A 12,818-nucleotide genomic window follows, 5' to 3' on the forward strand; every position below is an offset into this window, starting at 1 on the left:
TCCTTTGGATTGTTATTGAACTGAACCCGTCATCAGTATGGACGCATGATTCATTTTTTCAATCGCTCAACAGACCTAATTATTCTATATTCTAGAAAGGGTTATCAGCCTGCCCTACTCTTAAAAGGAATACACCTTTTCATAAAGCCAGAATATCAGATCTGTTCTGGTGGCAAACTGCTATTATCAAGATCATAAAAGTTCAACACACACACACACACAAGTATACTGCTCTCATAATAGGTTTTTTGGCTATTTCATCCTTCAAAAGTATACGTGTCCTCAGTTTTAAAAAATTGCAGCTAAGCATAAGAACAGAGGAGAATAAGAAATTTAATGTGCCATGTTTAATTGTCAAGGTTGCACAGAGTTTAGTGCTCTTGACTACAAAACCTGTATAATTCACTTGATTTAACCTAGAAATAGAAACAAACAATGAATATTCAAAAGGTCACTTCTACCAGATTATAATCTTTAAATTCTGCAACTCTTTACAAATGTATAAGCTAATGTATTTATACTACAAGCAAATAAGTCGTTTATTGATGTATTAATTTATGCTCACCTACTGTATTTCTAAATTTAAATTCTCATGGTTAGGAACTTCTATACACACTTCTTTTTAAGTTCAGCTGTGTCAAGTCATCTTTTCTATTAATTACATAGTAGAACTAGCTATTCAACATGTTAAAACTTTTAAAACACAGAAATAGTAAACAGTACATATGTGTTCCCTTATATTGGACTCAAACAAAAATACTTATGTACAACAAAGATCCAGGAAAGCAGAAGTACTGGAAAGTTATTTTCTTTAAGTGATATCTAATAATTAATATTCAGTTTTCAAGCAGTCCTCCTCCATATTATATTCCACTGCAATGTAAGTAAAGTGTCACCCTGTACATGAATATTTTAGATCTTCAAAAATAGGATCTTCAATCATTTCCACTGAGGTAAATGGGGTCATCTGGGTGTTAGGCACTCTTGAAAATCTGACCACTTATTTAAGAGCCTAAATTAAGGATTTAGAAGCATAACTTTAGACTCCTATATTTGAATAATATTGGCCTTAACACACTTTAGCAGGCATCATCATGCTGAAGTTTATTCTTATACAAGAATTATACTATATTTAAACATCTCTTTAAATAACATTACTAGGACTATTTTCTATATTTTTCCTTGAGGCAGGAGCCTCAAAAATCAAGGGTTTAGGCTTTCCTTCATAAGCTCATCGTTAATAAAAAGCACACGCCAAAGAGACACTCGTCCATGTCCAAATAGCATTTTTCCAGCTAAGTCCTTCCCATTTCACTTTTAAATATGTATTCGTAGCCAGTTTACAAATTGTTTTAACTTCTGTACAAATTTATTATTACTTATATGATCTCTAAGTTTTTCAAAGTAACTTTCTTCTTTCCATATTCCCTTATTTTTCTTCAAGGCTTTTAGTTCTGCTTGAAGTAGTCTTTTGTGAAGCTTCCAGTATAATGGAGAGTCATGATGTAGTCCTTCAATACGTGTTGTTTTGCCAAGCCCTTGTCTCAAAATCTCTTCATTCAGACACACACTGAAAAATCTACCCTACAAAAAGATAAAATGAAGGCAGCATTTCACTTTATGTATTCGCTTGGCTATTTACAAAGGATATTAACGCTATTAGTACATTTTCAATTAATCTGTTGTGTGAATTGTCTGAATGTTATGAGTTAGGAATGACCTCTTTTTGGCTAATTCTATACCCTTTTGGTGTTGGGAACTCCAGAAATACTTAAAAGTTATACAGCATTCAACTCACTTTTAACATTTATTAATTAAACATGAAATATGCAGACATCTGTGGAACAACATTTAATACACCAGATACTTGATCAATCAAAATTCCTAAGACATTGTAGAGCACTAGACTACAGAGCTAGCTTGCGCTGTATTTTCAGATGCCACAAACCATGACTGTGTAGAGGATTGCTAACTAGCCACTCAAAAGCTACACTAATATTTTAAGTGAGTTTGCAAAAATAAATATTTATTTTATCTCCAATCTGCATATATAAAATGTCTGCATAAATGTTTAATATAATACCATGATATCTTACATATTAAGCAAGTAATACCAATAATCACTGCAAATCTTAGGATATAAATAAAAGTTAAAGAATTGTCAGTCCTTCTTGTTACTGTGTTTACCTTATTTACTAAAATGAGGCAATCAAGCACCAAATCCTCCCTTCCAAGAAGCTGGAACCACATCATTTGTGCAGGTTTTAACTCTTCCTGTAACCAGACCATAGCATTCGGTGTCAGCTCCACTCCAGCAAGTCTGACCAGCAAAACACCATTTGATTGCCCTGAATATATTACATATATAAAAAACGTTTTTCTTACTCCACATGATCGAAAGAGATCCAATTCCACACGATGGGCCAGATCCTCAGTGTCTGCAAAAAAGTATAGCTCCACTGACTTACATGGAGTATTTATTTAAGTCACTGGAACAACAATGATTTACAACAGCAGAGGATCTGGTCTCATATGTTCAGACATGACATTTATCTCCTGTTTCAGAATAATATGGTTTTGACCTACAGGTCTCTGAAAACTTACAAACTGTCAGAAAATATTTTCCTAGAAAATGTATGTACACATTAAGAAAAGAGATTCCAAGACATCAGACTGTAATGCTTAATGTCAGATTTTTATTCTTAGAGAATCACACTGCTTAAAAAAGCCTGATTTTTCTTTCTCCCCAGTATGTCAGGAATAACTCCATTATAGTACATTGAATTACAACAGAGTGAAACATGTGTGCAATTAAAATCAAGCCCAAGAATTTATTCTGCTGACATTTAACCTATCAAGGATGTACTCAGAAGACTGAAATCCAGACCTCTTACAGTGTCTTTAAAGCCAATGACACATTTGGTTACAGCATGATTTATTCAACAAAGATAATTCTGTTTAAACTACATGTAAAAATAATTGCCCAGCAGAGGGATGCATCATCAAAAGTTTAGTGTTCCCACTTGATATTCTGGTTTGCTCATTTTTTAATAAATATCTTCCCTATGTATGAAAGACTTTTTAAAAAAAATATTAATATTTTTCTGACAGTATTTGTAGTAAAAACACACTCAACTATGATTCAGTGGAGTTATACAACCTCACAGAAGTCAATGGAGTTATGAATATGGGAACTGCCTAACTGGGTCAGACCAGTGGTCCATCTAGATTAGTGTCCTGTCTTCAATGGCAGCTGCTAGCATCTACTTCTGGAAGCTGCAAGAAACCCTGACATGGAGAATTACAGAACAACCTCTCCATATGGAAGTTTCTTCTGTGCCCCTTCAGTTAAAAACAGGCTTGTGCCTTGAAGCATGAGAGTTTATAGCCCTTCCAATTTTTTTTTAATTCTAATGAAATTTTGGATGTTCTCATTATCTGTGCTAGCTAGGATATTCTAGGGAATCTACAGGACTTAGGTGCTCAAAGCCCAGTGAATGTCTATATCAAATCCCACCGATCAATTATACTGGTAAACCCTCCTACTGCAGCTGTAGGTGCAACTTATACTGGCAACAGAGTGCTTTTGCCAGTATAGCTTATACTAGTTCCCTGAACAAAATAAGTTATACTGGCCAAAGCACTTTTTTGCCAATATAACTGAACCTAAACTGTGATTTTTGTCAGTATAAAAGTGTCCAAAAAAATCACACCCTTAAACATTACTATGCCTACAAAAGATTCTAAAGTTGACGAGGCCTCAGTCTCTCATGCCTCAGTTCCCCAGCCATCAAGTGGGAAAACTATAATTCCCTGCCTCATGGGTGTGTTGTGAAGATAAATACATTAAAGATTGTGAGGCACTCAGATACTATGGTAACAGGAACCACATGAATACATAAGATGTCTAGACAGATGCATATTCAAATCACTGTATTAATAAATCCTTACAATACACTTTTAAAGTATGTGGATAAATATTACCTCATTTTACTGGTGGGGAAACTTCAGCAGAGGTGAAATAACAAGGCCTCAGCCACACACAGAGTCAGTGCCAGAGCCAGAATTAGAACTCAAGCCCTCCTCACTCCCAACCCTTCCTCTACCATTGCTTATACAGTAACTGTTCTGTGTGTGAACAGAACTTCAATTTCTATGGCTGTCTCTCCAGCTGCTTTCTAAGGGCACTAAATTCACTAAAAAAGTTTTTAAAGGAACAATTCAGATGTTGCAGATTTTTGCTCGTTCAGTGGACATCGACTGTATCAACTGGAGGACATTTAATTTCGTCATTATTAGTCTCATTCTTCCTGCACTTTTACTTACATTTTCTCTGTAATGATGACAGGAAAGGAAGGCTAATGGGAACATGTTCAACTTCTAGTCCTTTCTCAGTTATGTGACATAACTTTCCTCGTAGTTTCACATTCTTTTCTATAAATTCTACTGGTATATCCAAAGCACTCGTAAATTTTGTTGTCTGTTGATACAGGAGGAAGAGTAAGACAAAGTCTTAGGAAAAATAAAAACAGCTGTTACACATTATTTGAAAAAATGCAATCACACTGAACCACGATTTTGTCAAGATGAATCTTGCAAATTACAAACTCCACTACATTATACTAATTAACTTTATTATTATTATTAATTTGTTGTAGCTATTGCTAGACATTTTCCACACAATTAAAAAGAATGGTCCCCACTCCAGGGAGCTCACAATCAAGGACAGACAAGTAGACAGAGGTCAGGGGAAAGACAATAACAATATCCATTTTATATACAATTTATACATAAGTCAATCTGATTCACTATATGCAGAATGGAAGAAGTGTGTCTTTAAGAGAAGCTTAAAAATCAACAAGGGTAAGAGTCTTGCAGATGAGCTCAGACAGGTTATCCCATGCATGAGGCAGGGGTGCAAGGAAGGCGCACATAAGTGATTTTGTCAGATTCTCACAGAAGGGTGGACAATTTTAGAAACACTGGTGGCAGGAGAGGCTTGACAAGGCAGTATACGTGAGGAGGGGCAGAGTTATGTAGAGCTTTGAACACAGAGACAGACGTTTAAATTTGATTTGACATCAGATGGGAAATCAATTGCAAGATTCAAAAAGGGGAGGTTACATGATCAATCTGACGGGCAATGAGTTTAGCAACAGCATTTTGTATGGATTGAAGGAGAACAATATATGTGTTTGGGAGGCAAGAGGGGAGGATACTGCAGTAACCAAAGTGGGATATAACTGGAGCATAAACTAGAGATTTGTTGTGGGGGCTGACAGATAATGAAGAAACTTTACTATTAATGTTTAATTTTAAAGCCCCTGTATATGCAGGATATATTTGGATTAATCTATTCATATAGTTATTAAGTGATCGATGCTGCTCTCACTGAATGACACATCAGGCTCTAAAAAAGCCAACTGAACATCCCATTGTCCCATTTTTATTCTATTTACTAAACCTTCACTCTGTTGTCTGCAAGGTCCCTTAACTAGGAGTTGAGAAATATGGGACCTTGCAGGCAGAGAGTTTGAAGGTTTTGTAAATAAATGAAATAAAATGGGGTCTAATTTGCATTCCAAGGTCCTACAGCCATTTAAGTGTATTTACAAAGACTTAAATGTTTTTTAAATACCGTCATATGCAAACACACAGGTTCAAGAAAAAAAGCAACGATTGCAGTATATACTATTCAGTACTGTTTCACATTAACAACATTACATATAAAATCTTATTGATTTCTAGGACATGTAAAGATCACTTAGGAATACTGCTCCACTAATAACCAAACAAGAACTCAAAGAACATTAGGCACAGTCAGACTCCAAAGTACGAGGTCAAATTTGCTTTGTGAAGCACTATAATTTCAGTCCCTGTATAAAACAACTGTATAATTATTTTTTCTAACACGAGAAATATATGAAATAAAGAGATTTTATTTGTATATTGATAAGGAATTTCCCTCTTGGAATTAAAAAGTGCCCTTGTGAGCTGTTCAAGCACCACAGACATTGCAAACTGTAAGATCTTTATATTGCCAATGTGGTGCAAAGCAGTCTTATGAATGCCAGGAGCTGGCCCGGTGTGTCAGTCATAAGAGTGAGGGAAGATTTTAGGATGAGTATAAAGAGAAGGAAGAATATCACAGCTCAGGAAGTAGAACAACATGTAGAGAGTAACTGCCTGCTATGAAGAGTTACAGGAAAGGAACAGAGATAACAAACATCAGTGTTATAGGCCTGGTCTACACTTGGGGGGGGCGGGGGGGTTTAGATCTAAGATACGCAACTTCAGCTACGAGAATAGCATAGCCTAAGTCGACTTATCTTAGATTGACTTAGAATCACTTACTTTGGGTCCTCACAGCGCAGGATCAACGGCCGCCACTTCCCCGTCTACTTTGCTTCTGCCTCTCGCCGAGCTGGAGTTCAGCAGTCGACGGGAGAGCGATCGGGGATCGATTCAGCGTGTCTACACTACATGCAATGAATTGATCCCCAATAGATCGATCGCTACCCGCCGATCTGGCGGCTAGTGTAGACATACCCCAAGTCACATGAGTTCTGCTGTTGACTCAACTGGGATTACATACATTAGTAAAGTGAAAAAGGTCCCAAGACTGGAAGAGTGGAAAGGACAGACAGATGAGTAGGCATCTCTCTAGAAGACTATAGGAAGACATGGGAACTAAAAGGAGCAAGTCTATTGAAATTAAAACAAAAAAACAAAAAATGAGGGCAAAATGGAACTGGAGAGAAACAGGATGTGAATGAAGATAACAGGGATGATATAGTCCAGTCTCCAGGGGAAAAGTTGCCTGAGCACAACATTTGAATCATTAAATGTTTAGAAAATAAAGATTTAGGAAGTGCAAAAGAGAGAAATGAAACAATCAAGGCAGAATGTGATCACAGTATGAATAAGAAATTCAGCAGGCTGAGTCAAAGGAGGAATTCTAGCAATATTCTGGAAGTGGTGAAAGAGGTTTATAGACAAGGGAGACATAGGAGGTCAGAGGGAGTCTGAAGTCAAAGTTGACATGATTTTTGGCCTTGGAAGTAAAGTTTAGTTTGAAAGTAAAGAACAGTCAAGAGATGTGTGTGTAATTATGTTGCCAAAACACAGCTTATTATTGCTATGTCTAATTAAAGATTTTTTGAAGATGAAGTACAATAAAATACATGTGAAAGCTTAAAGTTACTCTTCTGTCAATTAGAGATTGCAGAGTTTGCAGAGTGAACCACTTCTAAAACCTCAGTACAGGCGTAGCAATGTTAAACCAGTGGAAGAGAGAATTTACAGACTGCCTGTAATATTCCAATCCACCAAACCAGCCACTTCAAGATTCCTTTTCAAATATGAATAAAAGATCATTAAAAATAGGGATTATTTTTCAGTTGCTTTCAAACCCTAATGTAATGTTTTCACAAACTGACTTTTATAGAAACACTTGAAATAAGAACAGTATAAACATACAGTGCAAGTTATTAGGGAGTAGCTCTTCTCTGCCCAAAACAAATTGCCTGTGGAGCCCACAAAGAAGGCTGTTGGCAACATTGTGGCCCACTGATGCCCGAGCTGCTGATCCAATTCTGAGAATCAACTGAGAATACTTTCAAGCAGATTTGAATTGCTCCAGCTGCAACAACTGTAAAGGAGCTTCTCTGAAGGATCAATAGAATTCAGGAGCACTTTGGCCACACACTTCTCATAGCTCCTCCTCTATATGCCAGCCCTGTCTCACCTAGATTCTCTTATACCAAGGCAACACCACCCAACTGATCTGTTACCCTAGCTGTCTGCCTGCTTTGTTATGCCAGAGTGACACAAAGAAGGTGGAACAGTGACACAATCTGACCCCATATATCTTCAGCTAAAAGTGACAAATGGGTATAAAGATTGCTCATTAACAAATTATTCCCAACTTACCAATTTAATACTCTTTGCAAATAAAATGACTCCAGCTATTGCCATTCCAGTGCTAATGTTCTGCAAAAAACAGATTTAAATCCTTAATTTTTCCACCTCTCATTATTTTCATCTGATTAAAAACTTTAAAGAAAAAATAAAATAAAACCAAAGAGGTAACAGGCAATCAAGAAGTTCTAATATGAATTGACTCACTGGGGAATCTTGGGCAAGTTTTCTGTTTTGTATTTCAGTGAATCTAGAGTACAAATGATTTAATAAATAATACATAATAATAAAAATGATCTCGCTCACAACCAAATATGTCTGACAGAAGTTTTCCAGATCACACAAATTATTAAGACGTTAATAATGCAAGTTGCTCATGATAGTAGATGAATTTAAGAAAAAACACACTACAGAAAAATGCAAGAAATTTTCAAGTTTCAGCAAAGGAGCTACATTTAGTACTGTACTTAAAAATACCTTCCATAACATGACATCTAGATCCAGCTAATTTGATCCAACAAGGCACATTGCATTTTATTGGGAAATCCCACTATTTGTATTACTTTTAGCTCCATTCATCCCCCTCCCCCGAAAAAAGCAGGCAAAATGGCCCATTCAAATTACAATGGCTGTTTAATAATAAATAAATAAATATAATAATAAATGATTAAAAATGTATACTAATTATCTCAAAAATGGAATCTTCAGGATACAGATTGTAAAATTCTTTACAAGTGACTCCTCCAGAGTTAGAGATATTTTGTTCTAAAGTGTTACTATCCCAAATGCTGGTCTTGCTTACAACATGGAAAGTAAATGTTTCACAGTTGTAACCAAGGACTGAATTTAGCCCTGTTTCATGCGATACCTTCTCAAAAAAAAAAGTGAGATGAAAAGAAATTCAAACTATGAATTCTCATAGGAATTGCACCTATTTTGTACAGCTGTTTTAGTACTATTTGGCTTCACCCCTCATTGAAAAGTCCCCTCCATGAGGTGTTGGTATTTAAGTGCTGAATCCCACAACATTCCTTTAAATAGATGTAATTACTTATATTGCTAGAGTACCTCTGCCTGCTTTTTACAATGATAAATGTGTTGATTTTACAAAGTAAAGCATATTACAATTTCTAACTGTCCTCTAAATCATAGACCTTTACATTAAATACATTGCTATACCACTGAAGACCATTACTAAAAAATAGCATTTGTAACACAAGTCTAATAAATCCCTTCTTGGCACCCAGAAGCAGGGATTTACCATTTGGATTTCTAGGGGAAAACTCAGAGGTGCAGAAAGCAGGCAGCTCTCCTGGAGGGCTTGCTTATGTCAGGGCTAGCTTTGGCCCTCAGTCTAGGCCCTCCTAGAAATGCTCACGATTCCAGATGTTGTGTATTATTATTAAAACGTTGTTAAAGTCTCAATAGTTTTAGAAAGGATTGTTCAAGAACAGCCCAATACCTGCCCTGTGGGGTTTCCTATTATGCTGCAGTTTATTTTCCTTAGCTCTATTTTAATCTTGCTTTATTTAAGGGATGTAAATACCAATTAAAAAGTTAAACATTCAACAATTAAAATATTTCGTTTAAATGGTTAACCGATTAAGCAGCTGGGGCCAATCCAGCACGACTGGGGCCAGGAGTTAACTGTTATGGTGGAAAAAGAACAGGAGTACTTGTGGCACCTGAGGCTAACAAATTTATTTGAGCTACAGCCCACTTCTTCGGATGTAGCCCACGAAAGCTTATGCTCAAATAAATTTGTTAGTCTCTAAAGTGCCACAAATACTCCTGTTCTTTTTGCGGATACAGACTAACACAGCTGCTACTCTAAAACCTGTTATGGTGGGTTAACTAGTTGGACTAATGCTTACTAGTTAACCGCTTCACATTTTACATCCACAGATTATTTATCATCAGATAATCTTCTGATGACCAGTGAATTGATTCAAAGCCAAAGGAGAAAGCTGAGTTAAAACAGGGATGAATCTTGAGCAATGTTTCAGAGCAGTAGCCGTGTTAGTCTGTATCAGCAAAAACAACGAGGCATCCTTGTGGCACCTTAGAGACTAACACATTTATTTGGGCATAAGCTTTCAAGGGCTAGAACCCACTTCCTCAGATGCATGGAGTGGAAAATCCAGTAGCAGGTATATATACACATCATACATGAAAAGATGAGAGTTCCCTTACTAAGTGTGTGTGGGGGGTCAGTCTAACGAGACAATTCCATTAACAGTAGGATACCAAAGGAGGAAAAATCACTTTTGTAGTGGTAATGAGAGTGGCCCATTTCAAACAGTTGATAAAACGGTGTGGGTAACAGTAGGGGGAAATCACGTTTTGTAATGACCCAGCCATGCCCATTTTTTTCATGCACTATGAAAAATACCTGCTACTCCATGCAGCTGATGAAGTGGGGTCTAGCCCAGGAACGCTCATACCCAAATACATGTGTTAGTCTCTAAGGCGCCACAAGGACTCCGGGATGTTTTGCTTGAGCGCTGGTGCATCTCCTGACTGTTGTCACGGGAACGGGTGGGCTGTGCATAGCCTGCACCCTCCGAGCCAGCTGGCTCCCAACCATTCAGCAGTGGACACCTCAACGGTCCCGGCCTGGGCCCGCCGCCTCTACCTACAGCGCGCGCGCTCTGCCCCCGCACACAGCGGAGGGCGCTAACGAGGCCAGGCGGTGCGTGTAACGGGTTCCGCCTCCCACACACCCCCGCGCTGAGCGCGGCCCTGCCAGCGGCCTCCTGCCTTTGCGGGGTTCGGCCGGCCGCTGTGCTGAGCTCCCGGCGCTGCGGGACGCCAGGCTGGGTAAGGGCCCCGAGGGCGGGTGGTGCCGGGAACGGCGGGGCAGCGCGGGCTCTGAGGGAGCCTCCCTGCCGGGGCCCTTCCACAGGAGCCCCCTGGCCCGGCCTGGGACGAAAACCCGCCACCCGGCTGCTGTACCCAGCCTGCCCCGCACGCCCCCTCCCCGCAGGTACCCGGATGAGGGTGAGGTGGGAGTCCGCCCACTCGGAGATGCGCTCGAGGCAATTCGCAGGTTCTCCCTGCGGCTCAGCCATGGCCCAACCCCGGCTTCCCGCTCAGCGGAGCCCCCGGGCCGCGGCCTGTCACGCTGGCTCAGCTCGCCCTGCCTGCAGCGCCACCTGCTGGGGCCGCCTGGTAGCGCTCGGCTACGCAGACAACGAGCACCTGAGCTTCCCCTCAGTGCGGCCTCCCCAGGGGCCGGGCAGCAGGGGCGGGTCACTGCCCTCTTGTGCATGCCTCGCACGAGCATGTCGCCTATGAAACAGCTCCCACACCCTGGCTGCAAAGGGACTGGGGCCCTCGAGCCTTCTCTTTTCGGTGTTTGTACAGCGCCTAGCTGCACTATGGGGACTTGTGCCTGGCCTGGGGCACCTACACGTGACAGTAATAATACTCAGGCTGCCACCTGGGCAAAGCCCTGGCTCACAAACCACCCACAGCTCCAACTGAGGCTAAGAGGAGTTGAAGGTGCTGCCCCCCCCCAGAAAACCAGTCCCCATCTCCCTCCCCCACACACACACAATGGGGACAAGATGACCAACTCTCTGCTGCATCTTCATGCAGCCCCAAGGGAGCCACAGGAGGACAGCCCTGGGGTGGCAAGAATTACAGTGGTTACCTAATTCTTAATTCATTTCAGTAATACCTGCATATGCTCTGTAGAGTAAATTCAGACTTGGTTTCCGTGGGTGCAGCTCCATCACTTCAAGGGATTTACAGCAGGGCAGAATTTGGCCTTACATCATCCAAGAACTTTGCAGATATTAATTTATACATGTAAGATTTCAGCTCTTCACTGGGCAATGTAATGCTATGCTACCTCAGTGCAGTAAAGCATGCTATTAACCTTCAGCCTAGAAGTGGCTGTATTTTAATAGTGTGATATGTATTCAGGACTTATTTCCTTAGTTTTGTTTAAATTAATAGGCCATTTGCCGTAGACTTAATGGGACTAAGAGCAGGATCTATCTTAGAAACTGGAGTAGTCTGATAGCCTTCAGAAGGAAATACAGCATGATAAAGTATTATTACAACATGAGTTTTGGAATTAACAGCACCTGGACTTTTGAATTACACCTGTTGTACTAACTGCAGTATCTTGTGATGTAGCCTATATTTACTTTGTTTGGATTAGGCAATTATATATGAGCAGGAATCATAGGGCCCAGGCCTTGTGTTTTTTATTCTATTTTCATTATATAGTCTGTTTTTGCATGGGATGGTCTGTTATATGCAAAATACAATATAATGTCTACACTACCATCTTAAGTTGACCTATGTTAGGTTGACTTACAGCGACCATAGTAATTATTGCAATGGCTGATGTCCACACTACCCTCCGTCTGTTGGTGATGCGTTTCCTCATCAGGAGCGCTTCCACTGACTGAAAAGGGGCAGTGTGGAGGGCTGAGTCAGGATTCTCAGTTCCACACAGCTCCCCGCTAGGAATCCAGCTGCCCCCCAGCACTCCCTGCCAGAAGCAGGGGAACTGCCAGGGACTTCTTGCCTTCCTGCTCCCAGCTGGAAACATGGAGCTGGGATCCTAGGGCAGGAGAGCTCCAGCAGGGAGCTTAGGGTGCCAGGCTTTCTTATCAAGCTAGTGGAGATGTGACATTGACAAGACAGCCAACAGCTGATGGAAGGAACTACTGCACCTAACTACACCGACATAAACCCTATGCCTCTTGACATAAGCTACCTTATGTCAATCTAACTCTGTAGTGTAGACCAAGCCTAATTAACGAACAAAAAGATACGCATAGATCATTCCACAAACCTTCGATGCAGTGTGCATGAGAAACACCGCCTAAGACTATAAACTTCTAAGAAATTCACATATACATTAAGTGTACTAGTTTTAG

At 39.9% G+C, this 12,818-nt stretch overlaps 1 protein-coding gene across 13 annotated transcripts; it reads right to left on the bottom strand.

Annotated features, from left to right (window-relative positions):
• Window positions 1-240: 240 nt before the first annotated feature.
• C9H3orf33 (chromosome 9 C3orf33 homolog) lies at window positions 241-11,058 on the bottom strand. Of its 13 annotated transcripts, none has more exons than XM_045031057.1 (7): window positions 10,911-11,048; window positions 8,128-8,170; window positions 7,933-7,992; window positions 4,327-4,480; window positions 2,386-2,438; window positions 2,188-2,274; window positions 241-1,584 (listed from the first exon to the last, which is right to left on the bottom strand). In XM_045031057.1, the coding sequence occupies exons 3-7, from the start codon at window positions 7,975-7,977 to the stop codon at window positions 1,318-1,320; spliced, it is 606 nt and encodes a 201-aa protein (XP_044886992.1). In that variant the 5' UTR covers window positions 7,978-7,992; window positions 8,128-8,170; window positions 10,911-11,048; the 3' UTR covers window positions 241-1,317. The 13 variants fall into 13 exon arrangements, with proteins under 13 accessions (XP_044886992.1, XP_044887002.1, XP_044887001.1 ...); XM_045031068.1 differs by lacking the exons at window positions 2,386-2,438; window positions 10,911-11,048 and adding exons at window positions 10,681-10,781; window positions 10,816-10,862 and having other exon boundaries at window positions 244-1,584; window positions 2,188-2,348; XM_045031055.1 differs by lacking the exon at window positions 2,386-2,438 and having other exon boundaries at window positions 244-1,584; window positions 2,188-2,348; window positions 10,911-11,036.
• Between the last annotated feature and the right edge of the window lie 1,760 nt (window positions 11,059-12,818).

Source organism: Mauremys mutica, chromosome 9 (genome assembly GCF_020497125.1).
Source record: "Mauremys mutica isolate MM-2020 ecotype Southern chromosome 9, ASM2049712v1, whole genome shotgun sequence".
Lineage (NCBI taxonomy): Eukaryota > Metazoa > Chordata > Testudines > Geoemydidae > Mauremys > Mauremys mutica.

Bases quoted from the DNA above. Each gene is read 5' to 3' on its own strand.
- C9H3orf33 (XM_045031058.1), bottom strand. From the start codon at position 10,374: ATGTATTTGGGTATGAGCGTTCCTGGGCTAGACCCCACTTCATCAGCT. The intron at 7,993-8,127 runs GTGAGTCAATTC...TGTTTTTTGCAG, and splicing joins AACTTGCCCAAGATTCCCCA to AACATTAGCACTGGAATGGC. The intron at 4,481-7,932 runs GTAAGTTGGGAA...CTGTATCAACAG, and splicing joins TTGCAAAGAGTATTAAATTG to ACAACAAAATTTACGAGTGC.